The 25,599-nt window shown below is 36.3% G+C and overlaps 1 protein-coding gene across 4 annotated transcripts in view; it reads right to left on the bottom strand.

The window, feature by feature from the left end:
- The window catches only part of CCDC171 (coiled-coil domain containing 171), a 156,706-nt gene that overhangs the window by 99,020 nt on the left and 32,087 nt on the right, over nucleotides 1-25,599 (bottom strand). For 3 of the 4 annotated variants that reach the window (XM_014873104.2, XM_088155897.1, XM_088155898.1), the window contains exons 8-12: nucleotides 25,121-25,281; nucleotides 19,570-19,708; nucleotides 10,680-10,782; nucleotides 4,699-4,802; nucleotides 1,810-1,899 (exon numbers count right to left, since the gene is read on the bottom strand). In XM_014873104.2, the coding sequence (XP_014728590.1) occupies nucleotides 1,810-1,899; nucleotides 4,699-4,802; nucleotides 10,680-10,782; nucleotides 19,570-19,708; nucleotides 25,121-25,281 (597 nt within the window). The remainder of the gene's footprint in view (nucleotides 1-1,809; nucleotides 1,900-4,698; nucleotides 4,803-10,679; nucleotides 10,783-19,569; nucleotides 19,709-25,120; nucleotides 25,282-25,599) is intronic. The other variant, XM_014873186.2, reaches the window with a different exon arrangement.

Below are 25,599 nucleotides of genomic sequence, written 5' to 3' on the forward strand. Positions count from 1 at the left end.
GAATGTAACAGAAAGGCTGGTATCAACATTACTCTATCAAATGGTACCTCAGTCAAGTGCTTATCACCTGAGGAAAGAAACAGTCATATAACCACATGCATTCACAAGACTCCAGGCTAAGTGGACTTCATCTTTCAAGAACAGAATTTCAAAACTGACAATAGGCCTCTTTCACAGCTTGCATTGGAAATCCATCTCTGACAGATAAAGGCTCCATGATGCAGTGATCTTCACAGTCCCCTCTTACCCCCAAAAATGAGATGCAGAACACAGGCACTCAACTTATCTTCTGCAGAGTGCAAAGCTCTCAGAGCTATTCAAAAGATACATTATTATCTAAAGTGAATCCCTGATCTGTTCGAGCTCAGTCTGCAAGCAACACAGCTACTTCTGCCCATGTATTCTTTACATACAATATAAAAAAAAAAAAAAAAGAAGAGTATTCTCTTTGGAGGCTTGACCATGGGAAGTAAGTAATATTCAGAAATGGTCATAAATACGATTACGTTACCAGCACCAAAATCTCACCAGGTAAACACAGAACTTAGTACACTATCCTTTTTGAGCCAAAATATTGTGCACTTGCACTGGATTTACAGCACTGCTAAAGTTTGCAAAATGTCAAACTGAAAGTATTGTTTATTTTTCATAAAATCACAGCTTCATAGACCATAAAATCATACAAAAGGTATTACCAAATTCATCAGAAAATGACGTTTTATTCTTCTAAATGAAAACATTAAAATATTAAAGAAACTGTAAATTTCTAATACAAATGCTTTCAGACTGGATCTAGATTTTGATCATCTATACAATATTATTACCAAAAGTTTAGAGAGATTGAAAACCAGCATACTCCATAAAATCCTGTGTGTGTAGCAAGCTCAGTTTGTGTATGAAGGATCTCTTGGAAAGGGTTGCAAAATTTTTAGATGACTTTAAAAGGTGCTGTAACAGAAGCAGACCCCTCTAAATCTTTTGAACATAAATTAGTAAACAAAGTTTGTAACAGGTGACAATACATTATGTACAAGTATTCATTAATGTGAAGATTCAATGAAAGTTACACAAAAAACACTGCATAAAACATAAAGCAGCATATCTTCAGCAAAAGAATCTGAAAAATGCTGGGTTTACAGACATTCTATTTTGGCAGTAATACAATACACTGCTAGTTGGATGATTAAGTTAAAACACAACCTCGGGACTTGCTCACTCCCTTGACTATTGGTTTAACCAGACAGGACATTACAAAAATGGTGTCAGCCAAAAACAGAAAAAAAAATTATTGTTCCAAAACTGAAGGAGAGAGTGTTTTTAGCCTAGGCAACTTTTACTCCAAGAAATTTTAGGCTGCACACTTTACAGCTGTTAAAGACAACTTGATGAATCACTTGCATTGGCCTTTCTCATAAACACAAACAAAAAAAATTAACAAAAGAACGGATCTTTCAGAAGAATGAATCTTTAATAAAACATACCTTCATATGCCCAGAGATAAATTCTCTTTCCCTTTTCTTGAGAAAAACAGTTAAAAAAAGATTACTGATTTCAATATAAAACAATATGTTGCAAATTTATAAATGTATTTCAACTATTTCAGAAGCGCAATCATTGAAATTATTTACTTCACAATGGTAACCAGAATAAAGTGGCATGGTTTCACACAAACTTGCAAGGTAAACTAGTTTGCTCAGCAGAATACAATGATATAGAGACTTACTCTGATAAGAAAAAAAGATGCTTTTAATCCAGAAAGACACTTTTTGCAGAACGTTCAAATTTTATGCTAAATTCATTAAATCATACCTTAAGGTTTTGTCTTAAAGCACACATTTTCTCCTCAGATATCTCAAGTTCCTTTGTCCCCTTTTTACACAAAGCCTTCGTTTTCTCAAGCTGTGAAAAATATGTGAAAAAGCTGTGAAAGTCGAACAGGCTTTTTTATAGAAAGGCTGCAATGATCTATTCAATATCGTATAAAGGAAGAATTTTGTATATGAAAGCAAAAAACCAAAATTTCTTTCCACTCCTCGAGGAGCTTTTGTATTCCATACAATCAAAAAAAAAATGACATTACAAAAACACTAAATAACTCTTTTATAATGATTTAAAATAAAAAGTAGTGGCAAAATCCCAAACGGAGTCCACTCTTACCTATCCGATTAACTCTCAAAATATCTGACAAAAACACAGATTCTGAAATGCACTTGAAAGCATAGTAAATTCAGATAATGATCTGTGGAATGGTTTGAGAAAACAAGTTTTCCAGTCAGTGGCCATTTGCAGAAATTATCCAGCTACAAGCGTGGTTCTTTACTGAGCACTGGATGGTATTCACATACTGAAAAAGCAGCAATGTTCCAAAGAGGCACAGTGACTACTCTAGGGTTAAAAACTACCATCTCAGAGGTTACTTAGTGTGTACTGAGGTACCATCATGTATACTAGCTTCACTTTCCACTTCCAAAAAGGATAACAATGTATCAAAATAATCTGTATCTGTGTTTATATGATGATACTGCTAACACCTGACATTTAAGGAGCAACTCAGAAATAGAACACCTCACTTACAAAATTTCTTAATTACTTATTAAAATGTTTATTTTTATATTTTGAGGTCAGGAAACCTGGCAGAACCCTTAGAAATAATTACAGTAAATTAAAGAATGCTACTGGAATATTTCCAGTTTTTTTATTGGTTTACTTATCCTTTCCCTTTCCTCAAACATATTCTGGTGTCTGGACTATACAGAAAATCAGAAGCTAGTTATCTACAAAACCCAAAACACTTCTACACCATTCAGTCACACAAACTAACTCGATCTTTTAATCTAATGTTTAACACAGTAAGTTTAAAATAACACATTACAAGTTTACCAGCATATTTCACATATACATACAGGTGTACACATACATTAAAAAATTCACCAATATGTGGGATCTTGTTGAAAATCTTTTTATAAAGAGAACCACTAAAATTTGCTTACTGTTATGTCGCTTACTAAAAGCCTTCCTTATTGTGTATTAAAATATCCTAGTTTTATTGCACAATGCCCTTCATAGTCCCCTTGTGCATTACTGTATTATTAAAAAGTTTTATTATTAAACATATCTCACACATAAAAAGCCAAAAGCAGCATTCTCTGTGGGGGCAGGGGTAATCAAGAAGGACAGAGCACTGCCCTTTCTGTGCACCACGAAGGTGCTCAGTGATCTCTGGCTCCATATGACAACTTCAGGGTCAGTCACACACAGTCCTACTGGGAAGTCTTGTGGCAGGTCATCTGTTGGTCCTGCTCTGCTTGCGATTTATTTTCCTTGACAGTTCATTCTTCTTTCTGTCAGAACACTCTCTTTGCTTTCTTAGAAGCCACCCCCTTGGTCTCCCCACTGCTGTCTCTGGCACCGTTTCACAACAAAGCACATCACTAAGCCAAAGCCTGCTGAGTCGACTTTTCAACTGCGCTGCCTATCACGTGATGCTCCTCCTCCCAAATAACAATTCGCTGTGGGTAATATGTTCCTAGTTACTCTTCAGCTTCCAGACTTGGGTCTCAGAAGAGTTTCATAATGACTATACACATCAGTTCTCTTATCTCGCTGGGAGAGACTTAGCAGTGCTTGCTGTTTAAAAAGTATAATTGTTTCCATGGTCACTTATTTTTGTGCCCCTTGAACAAACTCAAAGGTCTTGTGGGAGACCATTCTTTTCCCAATAAAAGGGGCAAAGCTGATATACTGTTTTGGTTTTTTTTACTTTTTAATTTTTTTTAACATGTTGAGTGGGTAGCTAGACTATGCATTTGTCAAAACAAAAGACAAAACATAGAAATGAAATATAGCGCTGGCACCTTTACAATCCTACCACACCTTGCCTTTCTGTATTTCCCGATTTTATTCAAAGACTAATCACAAGTTTGTACAAAAAGTTTTAGTGGTGGAGTTAACTTCTTTCTACAGCCTTTAAAGCCAGAAATTAATAAAACATTCACACCCAAGAGGAGTAATTTAGTCAGACTAGCAAAACACACAATAAAATAAATGCAAAACTGTAACTTCTCAGTCAGTGATATAAAAGGACAGTAGGACTGCATGGAAAGCACCTGATTTTTTTAAGAGTAAGATTGCCCAAATTAAAATATTCCTATTATTTTCTAAGATAACTTAAAGACAGTATTCTAACAGTCTCATTTTAATTGAAATGATAGCAAAATAGATCCCAAAGAGAACCTATTGAAAACACACTCTCCTCAGAAAATTGTACGAGTTTTATAAGTACAGGGGAGCATGATCATTTATATAACCGATAGTAGTGACTACTGAGGCTCAGCCATTGTGTATTTAGGAACACTGCAGTATATGCAGCCGCCCTCTTAGATCATTATCTTTTAACTAAAATCCTATATATGAACGGCTTGCTATCCTAAATGTTTTTTGAGAATAACCACAAAGGATTGAACAAGAAAACCATTTTAAACTACAAAGACAAAAGACTGTTCTCCCTGTCCCCACAAATGTGAAACTTCACTGTAGGGCAAGCTTAGAGAAGTAGTAGCGACAGAGATTTTTTCTTTGGGCATACTTGAAGCTGTCAACTCAACATTCCCACTCTTCTGCTATTTTTTTACAAGCGAAGTATATGTACTGCTGCAGGCCAAATGCAATACATATAGAGCCAAACATTGCAAGTGTTACCTCATTAGACATATCTTCCAGCTTGTTCTGGTAAGCTGTCAAGGTACACCTCAAAGTCTCAATGACAGAGCAGCTCAGAGGTTTATCTTTGTCCTCACAAGTGCCTGAAGGAAAATACAGAACGAAAATTAAGCCTTAAAGCCACAGAGAGAAAACTACTCACCCTGGATGTGAGGTATTAGAATTAGTTAGGGCTTCAGTGACAATAAAGACCACTGAAGAGCAGCCTTGTTTACCATGAGAGATACAGCTGCATAGCCATGCTTTCACAGCAAATATACATGAAAGACACTTGTATAAAAGCTTTAATACAAGGTACAGAACTGTAAATTCTGGATTACATTTATACCTAATGCATTTGGTATGCAGTCTCACATATTATTTCTACTGTGGTCAAGCTGTGTAATTCAGTCAGACAAGCCAACTTCAAAACCACACAATTATATACTTTGAAAAATATGTTGTCTGAAAGTTAAGAATGTTACACTTTTCCTGACATTATTTTGCTGTTGTGGCTAAGCATGCATATAGTAATGCAGTACTTAATTTACTTAAAGCCTTACCAAGCCAAAGATCACATGATTTTGATATGCTTGGAGAGGACTAAAAAACATTTGAAATGATCTTGAATTTTATTCTAAAGGAAATGACAAAAAAAAATTATCTGTCTGCAAAGTCCTATATAACAATTCAATTATAATCTGATATATTCACTGCATACATTCTAAAGATATTTATTAAACCTTTAGACTGAGACTTCTGATCTTGTTGCCATAATTAGGGACATATGAACAAGTCTGACCATTTCAAAGTGCATAGAACAATGTGCCAAGGAAGGAAAACAACACTGTATGGATTGAGAGGTCACAAGATGTCAGCTGATACTCAGTTTCCAAGAACAAACTTTTCTTTTTTCCCTGATGTTACACCACAGTCATGCTAGATTATTTACAGCCCATTCTTCTCACCATTATTTATACTCCTAAGAAGCATTTATCACTTACTTTGTGGCAAATCATAGACATGCTCCATAGGCAAAATTATCTTTACCAACTCTAATAGCAGCCTTATTTTGCAAAAGTGAAAATATCTGTGGCATTTTAAATACAGGAAGGCTAAAGCATCATAACTCCCATCACAACTAAACAATGATACAGGTGTTTATCACCAGTGTCATTAAGCAATTTACACAGAGCAGCTCATAAAGTCAAATCAGATACTGAAGTCTGAGCCTTTTCTTCGCCTCTCTGTAAAACTTTATTGGCTAGAGGAGGTGCACTTACATACTTGCAGGGTGTTTTTAAAGAATTCAATAACTAGTGTCATCTAATAAGCACAATATTCTACTAAGGCATGGTACAAAGATGATGAACTTTCTCCTGTAGGCTGCAGATAAGGCATCAATAGAACTCAGTAAAACTTACTTAATTGCAAAAGCCAGAACATATTGCCAACTGCCATTCAGAAAATTCTTTCAATTTGTTAGCCTCTCCTCTCCCAGTTTTTGATAATACCAGAAAGTATGAAGTGCTACTCAGGCTGGGCTAGGTGTTACAGTCAAAGCAATAAATATTTGCAAGATTGCTTTCAGTAACAGGAGCAAAATCTGCTCTACAGCATACACATCCCAGTGACAGATCCCTGCTCTGTCTTATCAGCCACTCTACCTACCTTCCAGAGTTTCTAAAAGTCTATATAGAGTCAGGGAAAAGCAAGTTTCTTAATGACACTTCAGAGCCCAGTGGATCCTAGAGATATCCCAACCAACAGTGTTACACTTCAAACCAATCTAAGAAGAATTCATAAATTCTGACCTTTCTTGAGAAGTTAAGATTTCACATTGAAGAAAGTGACAAGTGTCACTGTACTATAACTTTTATCACATAACCACAGCTATAGCTATGCACAGAGCTCCAGTCCAGTCTTCTCAGTTACACAATCAACCTTACACTACTACCAACTGTAGGAACATTCTGCATTGATCTTGTTGCACAAAAAAAACAAACACTATTTTTCATACGTGCAGCTCTTGCAAAGTAGTAATACACAATTCTCATTCGGTTTAAAACAATACCTATTAAGTCAATCCAAGAGTTATCTTCCATGCCATAGATTTTGTCAAACTGTCTAAATAATGTATTTTCATATTTTAAGTCCAAACCTGCAATGGTGTTATTAATATTCTTTTTTCCAAAATTAGAATTTTACCAGTAAACTTTCCATGCTGTCATTCCTTGTCTTTGCTGTAACCCTATTTCTAGGCAGCTCCATTTGCCAATAGGAATACTAGATTCAGCCTACCTGCATTAGCTGAAAACAAATCTATGGCTTTAATTGTGCCCAAATGTTGTCTGTCTTCATACAACTGTGCAGGAGACAGACAACATAATCTAAATGCACTCTGTTGTGGCAGAAGCACCATGTCAGCAATGAGACACAAAACCCAACCCAGTACTTGAAGACTATTGCCCAAGAGTCTGATGGAAGAATTTTAGGAATATGCCAAGTTCCATAGGAGTCTTACAGAAGCATAATAAATATGAATAACCACTTAAACCTGCTGTTTCAGACCTTCTGCTAGCTGTACTGGGCCAGGGTAGGAAAGAGTTAATTTTCTTCATAGCAGCTCACATGGTGCTGTGTTTCAGATTTTTGACCAAGACAGTGAGGTGGCCTGTATTAAATTGTGATGGTAACTCAAAGTAGCTAACACTCCTAGAACTTCGCACTCATTTCACCTTTTTTCAGATTACTACAACCACAATTACTTTTTTCCTGCAGACAAACATCCCTAAGAACACACCCTACTGCTGAATAACTGCAAAATTCGATAAACTGAAAAGATACACAGTGAATTCATGCAAATGGACCAAAAAGAAAACAAGCTCTGGAAAATTTATAAAGGACACTGGAAAAGGAGAAGACATGGATTTATGCTTGTTATTTTGACATGAATAAATAAAAAAAAAAGCTTTCTAAAATTATTGTGATTTTAATCTGTATTGGGTTTGCATGGGCTGGTTTTTGGTAATGAGGGGAGCTTCACGGGTGGCTTCTGTGAGAAGCTGCTGAAAGCATCCACCATGTCCAGCAGAGCCAATCTGTGGTAGCTCCAAAGATGGATGTGCCACTGGCCAAGGCTGGGCCACTTAGAAATGGCGGTAACGATTCTGTGATAACAGGTTTAAGAGTAAATCAAAACAAATGTTGCGGTGCAGTTTTAATCATCACTACAGAGAAGCAAGAGTGAGAATTGGTGAGAGGAACAACCCTGCAGACACCAAGGTCAGTGCAGAAGGAAGGGCAGGAGGCGGTCCAGGCACCAGAGCTGAGATTCCCCTGCAGCCTGTGCTGCTGGCAATGGTGAGGCAGCTGTGATCCTGCAGCCCATGGAGATTCACAGGGATGCAGAGATCCACCCACAGCCCACAGAGGAGCCCCGCACTGGAGCAGGTGGATGGCTGAGATGAGGCTGTGATCTGTGGGAGGCCTGTGGAGAGAGGGCCTCTGCTGCCAGGCTGGAGCAGCCTGTGCTTGAAGGACTGCACCCCATGGAAGAGTGACCCAGGCTGCAGCAATGTGGGGAGGACTGTTGACTGTGGGATGGACTCACGTTGCAGCAGTTTTCAGGGAGCTATTGTTCATGAGATGGAGCCACGCTGGAGAAGTTCCCAGTGAACTGTCTCCTGTGGAGGGACCCTATGGTGCAGCAGGGGAAGGAATCCTCTCCCTGAGCAGCAGGAGAAGCCACAGATGATGAACTGACTGTAATCCCCATTCTCTGTCTCCTTGTGCCAACAGGGTAGGAGGTGGTATAGAGCTGGCAAGGAGGGAGGGGCGGGGGGATGATGGTTCTTTAAAGGTTTGTTTTGCTTCTCTTATTTTGTTAGTAGTAAGTTCATATCTCTAAATTGGGCCTGTTTTGCCTGTGATGGTATTTAATGAGTGAACTCTCCTGGTCCTAACCACAGCCCATGAAACCTTCATTAAATTTTCTTTCCTCTGTCCAGCTGCATGAGTTAGCAGCTTTCATAGGTGCCTAGCCCAGCATCAACCTATGACATAATCTTAAAAATATAGTATTATCTTCTCTTTACTGTACAGCTTAATAATCACAGATTAATCAGCACTTGAATTAAGGGACTGGATCTTTAGTGCTGGATCTTTAATACTGATAGATTTTTAAGTAGATCTCTCAACCTCTTGAGTTCACAAGAACAAGAAAGACTTCCCCGTCAGCTGTGGCTCATGTAGTCCCTCATCTAGTAATTATACTAGAAAGATTTATTTAAGATTTTTACTTTTATTGGCACCTAGGCATTCCCATTTCAAATATAATAACAATATTTTTAAAATTTTTGAGTAAGTACTATTAGATACAAAAATTTTTAAGCACACCAGAGAAATAATATAATAATGCAGAAGCATTAAGTTTCAAACTTAAAAGCACAGCAAATATGTAGAACAAATGTCTTAGTCAATGTCTATTTTAATATTAAAAGACTGTAATTGAGTGTAAAGACTCAGTCTGCTGTAAAGTCAATCTGCTGCAAAACTCAAGTCTACTATCTGCCTCAAGAGCCTCTTCAGAGACGCTAAAGCTTGAAAAAAACCCCATCTATTTAAATTAGTTTAAAAGTTTCCCTTAAACAAAGCAAATTAATACTGAAGGTAATGTCATTGAATTTCTAATATTATAGAAATAAGTCAAAGTTGTTCTGAGCAAGGTTTACCATCCAAAAGACTTGCTGCTTTGGAAACTGCACTTTGGCAGCAGCATGCAGCTCTCCCCAGAGTTACTTAAGTCCTTATAAGCATGTGGAACTTTGCAAAACTGTGGAAAACATACAGTCTTAAAGAACTTCTCAACTGTAAACCTACAGGTATCATCATGGTAATTACATTTATAATTACAGAATAAAACTGATACCAGTTCCAAAACAAATAAGCATATAGCCTATGCAAGGAGATCAATGCATCACGTAATTCAAGCTCGCCATTCAAGGACAAGAGAAATCCCAATAAGTTGTTTTTTTATTGAAATTTAACAGCACGGGGCCCTAAAAAAAATCATTTTGTGAAGATACAAAAGAAGGTATCTTCCTTTAAAAGTGTTTTAAAGACCCATTTATGTCTCTAGCTGCTAAGAAGTGCAAAAACATATCACGATATACATAAAACAAACCCATTTGCTCTGTACGCCACATTTTACTTGTTTTCTTCCAGTTTACTTTCACTGTAAATTGGAAGCATATTGTGTCTAGTATGTAATTTTTCTAACAGGAATTACACTTTTAAATTAAGATTTTAAAACATGTTCCATTTTCAATTAAAAAAAAAATCACTAGCTTGATGTTAAAGTTCTGCTTGTTTGTGTTACCCACTATTTCAAATGTCTAACCAGGCAGCAATTTGTTAAGTCTGATACAATGATTTATATATAAAGCCAGGTAGCAGAGTGACAACCACTGACTTACAATTAATTTTAATGAAAACAGAGAAATATTTGTTCTGCATCAGATTAAATGAATACAACAATACTGGTCCACAATCAACTGTAAAAAGTATTGTGTTGCATCATGTGTCCTACACAACCTTTTTGAATACATGACCTTTAAGTTGCTGAAGGTTGCCTCAGAATTTGGCTCAGTTCAGGCAAAACATCTGTTCCCTTTGCAGGTATACTGTAAGGACTTTTTTCTCAGTTGGATTTAGAGCACAGCAAGTGAGCCCTTTTCTGACCGATCATATACACCCCAGCATTTGTAAATCAAGCTCCGGGCTGACAACAGCAGGTCCACAATCCGTCACCCTTTCTCAGCTAGCAAGGCCATTTGACTGCTGTGAGAACTGCTCTTATCATGTCATCAAATCAAAGCATGTTGAGAAGAGGGAATGCAAGAGGCATCTGCAGAATTCCCACAATGTAGTGACTTTGGAACATTGACAGATGCATCTGTCATTTTATACCTTCAACTAACCTGCTGTCCGCTGGCCTGACATAGCAAAGCTGTCCAAGAGTAACTCCAGCTCTCTCATGTTGTTTTCATACGTCTCTGTTAGAAAGACCTGGTGTTTCTTGGCCTTTATTTGACAGGAGGAACAGACAAGACAAGGGGAGGGGGGAAAGAACACATTAAAATAAGTAAACAGAAGAAATACACATCACAATTATATACTTGTTCCTCTTTAAATTTAAATTCTGCTATATTTCTTTTTATGTCTTTTCTCAAGCCAAGAGACCTAACATGACATAACAAGTAAGAACTCTGTAACACACAAAATAAAACTAAAGGATTTCAAAAGCAAAACAAAATATGGTTGTTCAAAAACAGTCCTCCTTATCTTCTGCTTTAGAAGTATCTTAATGGACATTAAATTCCGTCCATCTATGGAAGCAGTGAAATCTATTGTTACACCCTACAAGGGCATCCAGAAAGACACCAAACTACTGGCAGACAGGCTAGAAATCCATGATTTGGCACTCAGTCAAATCCCACACCTATTCTCATTGCAAATCTGCCTTCTTCAATTGTTAATATGTTCCATGTTAGATAGGGATTTCTTCAATACCAAATACTCATCCTTATGCATGGAACATAAAGCTACAGAATTCTTAGCACCAATCACTGAATTTTCTTAAAGAAAGCTGTTCCTTAAGTGCAGTCTATTGTTCAAATCAAGACATTAAATTTTTCAAGGCCAGAAAAGTTCTACAGCAGACTTTTTAAATCACTACAATAGAAAGACTATACTAAATCATTCTTTCAATTTCTTTCTGATATTATAACTTGCAGTTTTCAAAGACATGCATCTATAATTCCAGACAAGACCAAGGTTTTTTCAGGTATATATGTAGTTTTGACTTCTCAAGGAAATGTATGATTTAGCTGCTGTCTGACAAAAAGTAATGTATTTTCTCAGAAATTTAGAAAACTTAAAGGCAAGAAAAATAAATTAAAACCAACCACCCCTAACCACCACTCCAACTCAAGAGGAAATTACATTTAAGTAACTTCACAATATTCTTATGACAAAGGTTATGATCTAAGATGTCTCAGGACTACTAACTGCTCAATTTATTTCCATTCTAAATGGTAACACAGATTTGCGTAATTTCCATTTCTACTTGGTAATGGAAAGTTAACCTTTTTTACTGAGTAAAACTCTGCTGTGTCCTATCATATCTAGAAACTGTTGCTTTAGTTATGCTTCACTGCATGTAAAAGAACCCAGCAATTTCTTATGTGTGGGAAACATCCTCCCCAGGAAAACTGCCACATACTGGTAGCATATAACTGTCAGGATAAAAAAACCAAGAAATTCATTTAATTCTCTGCAGTCTTCTTCACCATTCAGTTTAAATATTTTATAAATTTGCTTTACTCTTTCAATTTTAATTATATGTACTGTATATCAACTAATATATTATTCATATGTGTATTTCAGTGTTAGGTCCCCTGCAGCATTTACACTCTATTCCTTGTGTGAGAGTTTGTACAACACTTCATAAAGAATTTCCAAATCACTTCTATATATTGAAAAATAACCAAGGTTTAGTTCCTACTCCATAAAATTATCTATATAAATAGAACTTGTAAATGTTGAGATCCACTAAAAATATTTTATGGGATGCAAGCACATTAAAGTAATTTACTCTCATGTACTGACATAATCTCAAAGACCTCAGAAATTAAAAATAAGAAAATATAATACTATGAAAACATCACAATAAAGTAAATACTGTTTTTACATAAAGTACTCCAGCACAGGGAACGTGAGACCAAATCTTCCCAGGAAAAACATTTTCCTATGGAACAGTAAAATGTGAGAATTTTTTTCAATCTTCTCATTCAATTTTTCCATTTTGTTTCGTTAATTTACCATAATTTAGTCAGTGTGTTCCAGTTTATTCAGCCTTCACCACTGCTCTGTGCTTTATTTGCTAACTGAATCTACACTTCCTAAGTCAATTTTAGTCTCTTTTTCAACAGCAATAAAGATCAAAAGGAAATTACTTAGACTAGCCAGTCTCTCTACACTTGAACTGCAAAATATTTAGTACCTTTACTTTCTAACTTCTGTTTTCAATCACCATCCCCATTATAAGAAATTGAAAGAAAAAAAGCACTGTAAATTACACTGTTAAAAATCCAGGCACAGTCCAAAAGGATTTATTATTGATCTGATTTCTTATGTCTCACTGACAGGTATCTAATAAGAATGTATACAGTGATAAAATCATGAATTTAAGCTGACAGGACCTGTGGAGGTCATCTGGTCCCACTCCCCACTCAGAGCACAGTATGGTCGAAGGCAGGTTAGGCGGCTCTGAACCTTGTTCAGTCAAGTTTTGAGTATCCTCAAAGATGACATTTCAACAGACCCTCCAGGCAACCTGTTCACAATATCTCACAATCCGCACTGTGCAGTTTTTTGTTTTCCCCTTACAGGTAATTACAACTTTCCTGTTTTCTCTTATATTTCTAATGCATAGATCTAAGAAGAATGTAGCTCCATCTTCTCCACAATCATCCACTTGATAGTTTACAATAGTAGCTATTATCTCCTTAGTTTTCTTCGGTCTGAACAATCACAGAGAGTATGCATAATGCTTTACTTTGAAAAGGAAAATGGACTGCACGAGTATAGAGTCAAATAGAATCTGTCAGCTGACAGATTCAACTGTTCCAGGAGATGCAATTACAATCCTTCCCAACGACTCAATCCATCAACATGTTTTGCCATTTTTGTAGAGCTACTGGAGAAGTACAAGTGTAAATGTTTCCTAGGTTATTTCAAATGGGAAATCAGTTGACAAAATTGCTAATGCCTTTACATAAAGAGAGTTTGCTTCACAGACCGCATTAGTAGAAACAGGTGGAAGAATATTTGTAAAGTAAGTCTTCTGCTGACTTTGCTTGACTTCCTGTACACCAGAATGGACCATTCTGACCTAGACAGTGATCCTTGAAAACAACCTTGACAATCAAAGGCAAGGGCTGTATGGATATGCAGGAACTCCTGACTAAATTCAAGTATTAATACGAAGCATAAAAAAGGTTGATCAGACATAGTAAACTTGGAAAAATACATATACATTGTTAAAGCCTAGAGAGATACATTTAGGAATGTGAAAATCCACCTTAAATTGAACCTGGCATGGGATGTGAAGAGCGACAGTAAAAGATTTCTGAAGCAACCTGAAGTGAACTGGATTTTCCAGGTTTTACATCACCTGCAAAAGAAGGACTGGGCAAAATGTGGGCCCACTGCTAATGATCTGGTGACTAGGAAAGAGAAAAAGCTTTCTCATGGCTTTTTTCATCTTAGTCTTCACTGGAAGAACCTGCCCTTGGGAATACCAGGTCCCTGAGATGAGTGAAATTTCCAAGAACACTTGAGAATTTAGAATTCTCAAAATATACTAGAAATATTTCCCATATTCTCTGAAGACAATTCCCTTCTTCACAATATATTCCAAACTGAAGGCTAAAAACCTAATAGCATGGAGAAAAATCATACTTTCTCAACCCAGAACATATGCTATATATGCATATAAAATCCTTCCTTGAAACAAACTTCATATCCTTAAAAAAGGCTCCTATTATCATAAACCAACTCCTGAGGACAAAAACCTTTTAGTAGAAAACGTGCTTGGCAATATGTTTATTTAATCACCAATTTCAAAACACAATGGAATTTTAAAAGAAATTAAAGAGAAGCCAAGCATTTTTCATTAAAAACACTGTAGACTCAAATGAGGAGAAAATATTTTCTCCAAATTCTTTCTATCCTTATATGTAAATGAAACTTAACTCTTTGGAAAACCAACTGCCTATAAAATTCTTCCACTTACTGTCAGACTTGTGTTAATCTTCCAGAAGGGTATTTTTATTTATCTGGACAAGTTCCTACTATCTTGGTTGTTGACATATTTTCCTTAACTACCAGTATTTGATTTTTGTTCCAGTTTCCATATAGAAATGATGTTCCATTGTTTTTTCAGCATTTTGCAAAATCCATGGTTGGCTACAATAAATGTAAACTCTATGCACTGTTGCAGGACAGCCCACAGAACCTGATGTTCCAAATGTGCATCTGTATCTCAGCTTCAGTAACTTTTAAAAAATGAACATGTGGGCAGGACTTTGAGGCCTTACCTTAACAAAACCACTGCAGTAGTATGCAGGGATTTGTACAGCTGTACAATGAACTGACTTAATTCCTGAGGAACTTTCTATACTTTGTTTACAGTTACAAGGGGGTCCTGGGGCGGCTCTCTTTCACATGGACTAATTCACCCACTCAGGCTGCAGTACAAATTCCAACTGGTGATGGCAGAGTAAGAGCCAAATGCAGAACCATCCATACAGCCACCAAGGAGCAGCATGTTCAGATACTCTTTGAAAAGTGCTTATGTAAATTCTTTACAAAAGTATCAGAATGTTTACCAGGCACGACCTTGGGGGCAGCAAATCAAAGTATTTACAGAAATACAAAAGACTACTCCACAGATCACAAAATACGGGTTTTACTCAAGAGATGCTCTGTAAAGCAGAAAAGTGGCACAAATCTTTCAGCAAACAGGCATAAATTGAATTATAAAGAACAAAACAAAACCATCAATGACAAACTCTCTCCTTGGGCTACTACTTATTTTTGCTCAAGTTATCAAACTATTGAATACTTCTTTTATTTTCTTATATAAACTCGAATATTCAAAAACCTATAGAAGAGTCTCGCCACATGTAAATTAAATACAATCTCTCAAGAAATTTAGTACCTCAGTCTTACAAATCGATCAAAATGCTCAAGTTTTATTGAAACAATTCTTGTCCCATAAAAAGAGATTTGTAACAACTTTTGGTGGGAGAGAATGTTATGAAGTATCTCCTTGGGTTTTAGGGTTTATTTTTTTTTTCCAAGTCAGGGAAGATTTTTTGAGAACTGCAACTTTAAATTTTAGACGCCTGTCATTCAACATCACAGCTTGACTGACCTCTGCACTTTCTAAATAAATTACAGAATTGCTTTTTTTGCAGACGATCATTTAAGCATATGCCTCAGACTGACCAGTCTTCTTACTTCAGGACAATAATAGAAGTAACATCTGAGAAGAAACACTCTCCTCCTATGTAAAGGCAAGAAAAAAACAAGCTAAAACAACACTTAACAATCATTAGCACAAAATTAATGAAGAGTATGTATCCGGACCGGGATTTTTTATTTTTTTTTTTTAACTGAAAGAAACTGTCCACATTAAATTTACATCTTTGCCATTCTGTATCTTTTTCTACTCCACAGAAGATGTAGAACAGAATCATATCCTCAGGGTGCTTCATTGTCTGTTCAGTCAATTCTAAGTACCTTCTGTTAAAGAACAATGCTAAATATGTATGCCCTGGAACTAGATTCTCAAACATTTCTATTCTGACACTCAGTGTATGACAATCTACAAGGCTTTTATGGACAGCTGAGACGCAAACAGAGTATGATTTCAGATATGGCTGTAAGAGAAAAACTTACATGCCATGGGAAAAAAGACAAGCTGTGTGCAAACTATGACATAATTTATATACAAATTATGCTATTTCTGATAGAATCTATTAAAAGGGGTGGAAATGGATACACACATCTTCCAAATAAAAGGAATTTATTCTAAGATAGAATATTTTAATTATTTCACTTTAATTACTTCACTAATATGCATTCTGGTGAGCGGTCAAGTTTCCCAAATTTCAATTTGCATTTCTCATAAAATAAAGGTTTAACATCTCCTGCTTGTCCATGCTAAGATCATCCACTACTAGGTACTAGAAGTGTAAATATCCTGAATAACTTAAAACTCCTAAAGATACCTCTTATTCTTTCCATGGGGCAGAAGTACAGCAAGGGTTGTTTCAATTTAAACCAAGTGTTAAATCACAATGCCCATCCTTCTAAATTCCTATTCTTGAAACTAAAAATTTCTAGAAACTCTAGTTAGAAATAATGACAAGCTTGAGACTAATTTGCTCAAGTAAACATAATGTAAATATTGAGAGCTTTCTCATGCTGAGCATTCATAAGCAATTTTGTTTGATAGTAACAGATCCTATTACATTTGACCCATGCAAGTTTTTGGCAAATTTCTGCCACATGCTGATATTTAAAATTACAAGCAGAATAACTACTTTACTGTACATTCAACTGATCCATTAAGGAAAAAAACCCCACTTTTTCATATAAAGTTTCAAAATAATGTACTTTGTGTATCTTACAAATACTTTACAAACAAAAACAACAATATGTGAGAAAGCAACTTAAGATTACCAGACTGAAGTGGAAAAGACGTATTCAGGCTGTCTAATAATAGTACAAACTATAAGAAAGTAGTTAACAGATCAAGAAAACAGGAGGTGGAAATAAAGGGAAGAGAATGCATTGAGAATTTCATACTATTTTAGTATAAGTAAAGGGAAGCCTAATAACAGCATATTGAATGTTATTTATACTTAGTTTCTGCTATAGCCTTCTGCTTTTTGATTTTGGGAAGAAAAATAACAAAAAAACCTGTCTATAATGAGTAAATAAGACCACACACAGGCACTCCTGCTTCCCAATCAAATACAAAAGTCTTCAGGAAAAATACAAAGCCATCCAAGGTGATAAAAATCTAATCTCACAGGGGACCACTAGTACAACTCTTCAGAAAATGAGTATTTTTATTACCTGTTCAAGACAGTCTTGTGGCTTGAAATCATTCCAGTTAAACAATTAAAACAATCTGCTATATGAATAAGGAAGTTCTTTCAAGTGGGGCAATCTATTTTCTTTTACTTCTAGTAACACAACATTCATTTTGAGGACACCATTTAATATTGTTGTCATTACCAAAAAAACCTTAAACATTAATAGAATTTTGTCCTGATTTTTTGTCAGGTATAACATACATTTTACTACGGAATTTTTCTTTGTATTTTTTTTGTGCCTGATAAAATTATTTTTTCAGGTTGACTAAGGCAGCAAATGTCTTTTAATACTTTAATGCCTACATTGAAGAAGCTGTGTCCTCCCATAGGAAAATTTTAATTTTAATTAATTTTCAATTATTTTAAATTTTTTAAAAATTTTATTTTTCTTCAGTTCATTAATTACCAATATACTTGGGAAGTGGATAACACTAAGACAATGGATGGACTAATTCCATCAGCTGAAGAGTAGACACCAACAAATCTGAAGACTCTCTGATGCAGATTTCTGCTCCTATATACTGAATAGCACAATGCCTGCCAGTAGCAGGTAAGAGATCATGGTAATCTCCTACACTCATAGATCCAAGAGAAAGCAAGAACAGAAATTTATAAGCTTAGAAAAAAAAATGGCTAAGCATAGAAATACTGGAAATGCTACAACACAATGAAGAGAGAGGTTTTCTAGATCATAGAATAGCTTGGTTTGGAAGCAACCTTAATCTAGTTCTAATGCTAGACCAGGTTGCTCAGAGCCCCATTCAAACCAGCCTTGAACTCTTCCAAGAATAGGGCATCCACAACTTCTCTGTTATGAGAACAACTTGTTTCACAACTCTCACAATAAAGAATTTTTCCTTATACCTGATGAAAGCCTTCTTTCAGTTTGGAGCCATTCCCCTTGTCCTGTTACTATACGCCCTTCTGAAAAGTTTCTATTCATCTTTCTTTTAAGTTCCTTTCAGGTACTGGAAGCTCACAATTAGGACACCCCAAAGCCTTCTCTTCTCCAGGCTGCCTCATAACAGAGCTCCTCTGGGGCCTCCTCTAGACTCTCTCTAACAGGTCCTGTGCTCTGGGGACTCTAGAGCTGGTGGATGCAGCACTGCAGGTGCTCACTAGAGCAGAGCAGAGGGGCAGAATCCCTTCCCTGTCCTGCTGGCCACACTGCTTTGGATGCAGACCAGGACGTATTTGGCTTTTTTCTTTCAGCGCAGTCATGTCCAGTCTCTCATCCCCCAGCATCCCCAAGCCCTTCTGGGGCCAGGCTGCTCTCAATCTGCTCATTCCCAGCCTGAACCAGATGCAGCACCTTGCAATTGGTCTTGGTAAATAACACGAGATATTCATGAGCCTACTTCTCCAGCTTGTCCAGGTCTTTCTGGATGGTATCCTATCCTTCAGGTGTGTCAACCGCACCACTCAGCTTGATGTCGTCAGCAAATGAAGATATCCTAAACTTTTTGCTTCGACCCTCCTGCTGTTAAAGAGGATGGCAAAATTGATATTCAAAGTTGGACTGTGTAGAGACAGTGGGAAGACACCAATTGGTGATACAAAAGGAAAAATATTTCAGAAAATATTCCGGTAAAATACATCAAATACAACAAATGCACACCGAACAAAAAAAAAAAAAAACCCAATCAACTAAAAAGTTTGTCACCTTCAAAGAAGACATTTTCAAAAAATTTTTGCAGTCAAATGCTTGCACTAAAAACATTATATGAAATAGAATTAAGCAAGTCTACAATGGCAACTAATCAAGCCTGAGAAAAAAAGCTTGGATAGTATGATGGAACATTCTTCACACAAAATCCTAATACATATCTACAAATTGCCTTCTTTATTAAGAATGCAAAGGCTGGTTACTCTTGACTCATAGCCATACTTTTAAAAGAATTGTTTTCCGCAAATAACTCCTCAATTAAATATTTGGTGTACATTTTAAATGCATTTTGGAATTAGCTTCTCCAATATTTTATCCATATTTACTCCTGTTTCAAAAAACAAAGTAATATAAATAAAAATCAGAGTAATGTAAAGTCACATTTATTCCATAGCTCAGCACAGCAAATGCAGATTATGTTCAGAGTATGATTAAAAAACCTAAACAAGTGCTATAGGCTTTTTGTCTTACCATTGCAAGTTCACTCTGTAATTCTCTGCAGCTTTTTTCAGCATTCCCTAGTCTCGCAGAGAGGTCTATAATTACCTTCTTCTTTTCTTCAATCACTTCTTTCATTTGATTGTTTGAGGAGAAACACTCTCTTTCTAATCTGGAAATTTTCAACATTAGAACATTTTAATGAAAGATACTTATGTCAAGTATTCTACATATTTTTAAAAGACAATCTGGGTATCACATCATGTTAGCATATCATATAACTTATGAAGCTGCTTGCCTTTTTTTTAAGTGAAGAAACTTATATATTCCTTCTATATATTCCTTGTATATTCCTTCTAACAAAAACTTTTCTGTTATGGTTATGGTTTTTTCCATTACTGAGGCTTGTGCTAGACTTCTAGTCATAAAAGAATTTGATCATTTGGATATGGACTCCAGATTACATGTAATAAACAGAAGTCATCATATTTTAATTAACACATTAGTTCTCTTCAGAAAGGTATCACATCTTGCATCATCATCACTAATTTCAAGTACAAAGCTTGCTCCTAGAATTTCCACATATCTGACTATATTCTTACTCTGGTTCTGGCCAAAACAGGGTTAATTTCTGCAGTAGACAGGAGTGGGCATGGCTAGGACCTAGAGGTTATTGTACACCACATGTCATCCGCTGGAGAGAGGGGAAAGGCTCCCTTGTGAGTAGTGTGGCAGAGGGACTGGGTATAGTTGGAGGGTTTCCACAGTGTACAATCACAGATTAATCAATCACTTTTTTTACCTTGTACACTCTGTCATTAGTATTGTTGCCATGATCTTTAATTTTTATGACTCCAATTCGCCTCTCCAGCCTTTCAGAAAAGGAGGAAGAAGAGGAGGGGGAATGATCAAGCAGCACATGGTTTGGAGTGTTTCTGTAGGAACACTAAATTGGGGAATACTATTCTTAATCCATGACAATTCTACTCAGAATGGCATGATTTCAATAGCAGATGATTCAAAATTTCAAACAGTTCTTGTACTAAATCAGTCCTCCTAGTATTCAAGAAAACAAATATATAAAAAGTCTGGCATGGATAAAAAGGCGGGTCATTAGAAAACTACAAGGCCAAACAACAGCAATTAGAAGACACAGCCATGGAAAAGGAAGCCAAGGAAAAATTTTGAAGGACTGGCCTAAGTATATAGGGATGGAAAGGAGGTGCCTCAGGAAAGCCACCTTGAATTAACATTCACAGAAGATGACAAAGACCAGAGGGGATTTTACCTCTGTTATGGTAGAAAAGAAAACATGAACAGACTTCTACACACTTCTGTTTTATCAACAGCAGAGAGACAAGGTCACCATACTCCTTGCCTTTTTGTCCATCTTCCCTGACAAGGTCTACTCCCAAGCCTCTATGGTCAGTAAAAGGACACAAAAAGAAGAATAATTCCTAGCAATAGGTGAGGATTGAGTCTGAGATAACCTGTGAGAACTCACACCATAGAATTGAAGAGGTCAGCTCACCTACACTCAACGGTTCTGATAAAGCTGGTCAATGTCAAAGTGACATTGCTCACTACCATTATGAACGGTCAACAAAAATTGGGGGAGGTCCCTGGCAAATGAAGAAAGGAAAATGACACACATATTTGCCAAAGGTCAAAAGGAGAAGCCAAGGAACTATAAACTGCGGGGCTTCATTTCAGCCCTGGAAGGTTACAAAGCAAATTCTTCTATAACAATTTTCTGGGCTCATGAAAGAGACAAAGGTGATTTGGAATACTCAGGGAGGATTTACCAAAGCTTAATCATAGCTGACCAACCCAGTTATATTCCATGATAAAATGATCAGGGCTGTGGACAAAAAGGGGGTGAGTAGATCAGACATGACTTAATTTTAGCAAGGATTTTAGCACTTTCTCACACAGTATTTTTATAGCTGTTACAACTTAAATCTACATATGTGAATTGTAACATTGATAAAAGCAGTTTGACAGTAAAGCCCAGATGGTAGTAGCTGGAATGGCTGTAATATTGTAGTGGTCTGTACAAGATCTGTTTAACAGCTTCATTCATCACCTGAATAAACCAGTCTCACAATACCTGCAGTGAACAGTAAACTTTGTGTGGGTAGATCATGACACAATACAGTTGATACACTCAACAGAAGAGTTGCCATTCTCTAGTCATGGAGAAAGAACAGGCCAGAATGAACCTTCTGAGACTCAACAATGACATGTGCAAAGACCTGAATTTGGGAAGCAAGACGACCCTAAAGAGATGTGGCTCATAACTGGCTGGATAGAAGCTATGCTCAAAAAGAACCTGGCAACCATGACACACAGCCACAAGTCAGCAGCGTGGCTTATGAGCAGAGATAGCTAACAGCATCCTGGGCTGTATTAACAGCTGCATAGCCAGATCAAGGGAAGTGATTAATCACTTTTTATTTGGCAGTCATTACAACACGTCTAGGATAATGATCACGTTTAACTACACATCCCTCAAAACACAGGAAAACAGTTGGGGTGGGCTAAAGGAAGGGTCACCATGGTCAGCAGCAGAGCTACATTTAAGAACTGAGGAAACTTGGTATGTTCAAGCTGGAGAAGAGATAACTCCACAGTGTATAACAGGCCTCCCAGTATCTAAAAGGAGGTTATCAAGGAAATGCAGTCAATCACTTCACAGCAGCGTTTGTCTACAAGACAAGTACTGAATCCAGAGAGGTTCAGACAACGAGAAATGTTTTTCAACTTTACAGAACAAGTTCCCAGACAGCTTGTGCCATCTCCATTCTCTACGTTTTCAAGACCTAGCTGGATAAAACCCTGAAGAGCCTGATCTCATACCTCATATTGGTTTGAGCAGCAGGTAGGACTATAGATCTTCTGCTTTCCTTTCAATCTGAACTATTCTTTGATGCAGCTCTCAGAAGCAGAAACATCCAGGTGTTGCTAATCTCTTTGTTTCTTCACCTAGCATTCCTGTCTCCCTAGAACTGAAAGTGGTGCAAAGGGCTCAAAGTTCTTCCAATTTTGAAACTTTTGAATCAATATTGTCACTTTCTGACTTTAATTCATTTGTTAAAGATTAATGCATCTTTTTAACTGAAGAACTATCTCAGCAGTCTTCCCAATACCTATGTGCTTCTGCATCAGCCTGGCTGTTTTTTTGCTGTAGCTACAGATATTTACTTCTTATTCTTCAAAACCGGCCTGTTTCAGTCCCCCAAAGTAGCTTCTACTCTCACAGCTTTCAGAAACACAGCAAAAGCAGTTCCAAATTATTCTATGTCATGTTCTCACTCTTCAAGAAAAGTAAATTCACACAGAGACCTAAATCCCACGTTGCTTCCAATTTACATAGTGCTTCTGGGTTCAGAGCTAATTAATAAATTATGCAACCCAGAAAAGCCTATTAGCTTGGTTTTGGTTATTACAACTACGTTTTTTTCTGAGAAAACAAGTTCTTACAGCATTATATAGCTTCCAACTCTGGCATTATTTACCTACATCAAGTCCAGCTAAAGAGACATACAAGTGTTCTAGCACAACAAATGAAAGTCTCTAAGACTCTCATTTGGCTAAGGCTTAAAGACAAACTCATGCAAGTCCTCCAGAAAAAAAGAAAATATGTTTGGATGCCAAGCTATGTCTCTTAAAAGAAAAAGCCAAGACTCTGACATTGTCTGAAGTCCAAGGACCAGACCCTTCAAAGGTAAGTAGATCAAAGGCTGTTGTATTCTCTCAGAAGGCGTCCAGTGAAAGCAATCACTGATATTCACCAATATTACTGACACTTGTATGCTTCAAAGAATAAAAGGGCACAGGAAACACATGAGGCAGTACCGGCCCACCCCATGTAATTACCTCAAGGGAACTGAGGAGATGAGTAGATTGATGTCCACCTCAGAAAAAGATTGACCTTCGCTTCTTATCTTAATAGAGTTCTGGAAATTTAGGTGTCTGGACTAACAAAATTGTGATGATAGGCTGTTCATGTTTCTTCAACGTCTCTTAACAAAACTACCAATCGTTTTAACTGTGTTTTAACTATCTTAACTTTCATGGAAAGGTTTGCATTCTCTAAGATCACAGAAGACAATTTGCTTTCAAAGAACTCAGCTGGCAGAAGCTGCTAGAAGTAATTGTCTGAATCAACACGATTGCAAGCAGTGAAAAGTACTGTTTGGATATTAGACAACATTTATTCTCATATTCAATTAACACAGAACAGAGGCTTCAAGCAGGCATAAATTCTGTTTTATCCCAAAAAAAACAGGATAGGGCAAATTGCCTTCCTGAAAAAGAAAGACTAAACTTAATTGTTTAGAGCAAAAAGGGAAGACTTTTTAAGGTTCATCTTGCATTTTAGTAGCACAAGTATTTACTTCTCTGTAAGCACTACTATTTAAATTCCTAAGGCAAATGGTACCATATCTGTAAAAACTGTATTTCACAGTCTTAACTACAAAAAATAGACTTGTTCAGGTATTTCCTGCAGTAATTCCAAAAAAAGAAATATACTCTCTAAAAAAACCTCTTCTTTTTCTTTTTTGATGATAACATTTTTCAAAGATGCAACTTTTCTGGATCAAAATTATCCTAGACATAAATGTCTCCAATTCTCGAAGAAATATCTTCATAAATCTAGATAAAAGATTCTCACAAGGAACAAAACATAACTGAATGCACAGTACAATTCAACATCTAACCATTATCATTATATTCGTCCAAATAATCTAATAGAGAAAAATATCTTTAAGAGTTTCTCAAGAGACTTAACTGGAAAGCTACTACTTGTAGATGTTCATGTTTTTAACCAAATTAAGTAATCTAAAAATCTTAAAACTTCTGGTAAAACTGGTAAAATTCTAATGATTAGGAAAATACCTAAGGAGATGTGGACGATCAGTTTCTCTGCTCTAATGTCAATACAAAGACAAACTATGGAATATTAGGTCTTGCAACAAGTAAAGAAATGGTCCAAGAACCAACACTGGAAGAACACTAGGTCAAGAAAACTTTTCTAACATGAATTTTTCCATATTTTCTGGACCACTCAAATATGGGAACCTACCAGAGGGAACACCACACCAAATTAAAAACTAAGAAAAACAAGATGAAAAAAAGAACCATAGTCCATACGCTCTGTAAGAATAAAAAGTTACAAGAAAAACTCAGTACAAAGTAGCCTGTTATGCAAAACTACTGATCAAACAGCCATTCCTCAAAAGAAGGCTGGTTTGCAAACAAAGGAGGTTTCTTAAAACAAAACAATAAAAACTAAATAAAATGTCAAATCAATGGTCTAGGCCTTCTCCAGATCAAGGAAAGGTAAAGAACTTAGTATCAGGTTAGTATCATGTATTTACTGACAGAGAACCCATGCTCACAGCAAAAACAACCAGGCGGGATGAGATTACAGTTTAATTAACTGATGTTATTTTAGAACTGTAGTGACTCTTGAAATATACTTACGCTTTATACTGACTGAAAACTATATAAATGTAAACTGTAAGTGGTAATCAAGCTGTCTACTGCCATTTTACAATTAATTTAAAGGGAAACTTACACATTGAGTTTTTCCAAGTTCTCTTGGGCATTGTGTTTTTCCCTCTCATATGCACATTCTAACCTTTTGAACTCTTTCTTGATCATTTCTAAATCTGAAAGAGCTTCTTCTCGTCTGTCCTTTTCCACATGCACAGCTTCTTCAAGTTCTCGAATTCTTAACTACACCAAGTGATAAAAAAGCAATTAAAGCAAATTAGGAAACACTAACATGACCTTTAGTGCTGTTCTACGGTCTGTTCTGCTTTACAGTAGAGTCTATTCTATTAATTCAGTATAAAAGTACATACATATGTAAAAAGCATTCAACAAATGTAAAAATGTAAGAATATATAAAGTTCAAACCAGAGACAAATAGTTATGATGATGAAAAGTACCTTCTGCTCTCATTTGGAGGTGTCTGAACATTTTCAGTTCTTATTAATACTGAAGCCTTCTAGGCAAATTATAGTTTTTAAATAGACTCATGTAGTGTGGGAC

The sequence above is a fragment of the Sturnus vulgaris genome, chromosome Z, assembly GCF_052056855.1.
Source record: "Sturnus vulgaris isolate bStuVul1 chromosome Z, bStuVul1.hap1, whole genome shotgun sequence".
In the NCBI taxonomy this organism is placed as follows: Eukaryota; Metazoa; Chordata; class Aves; order Passeriformes; family Sturnidae; genus Sturnus; species Sturnus vulgaris.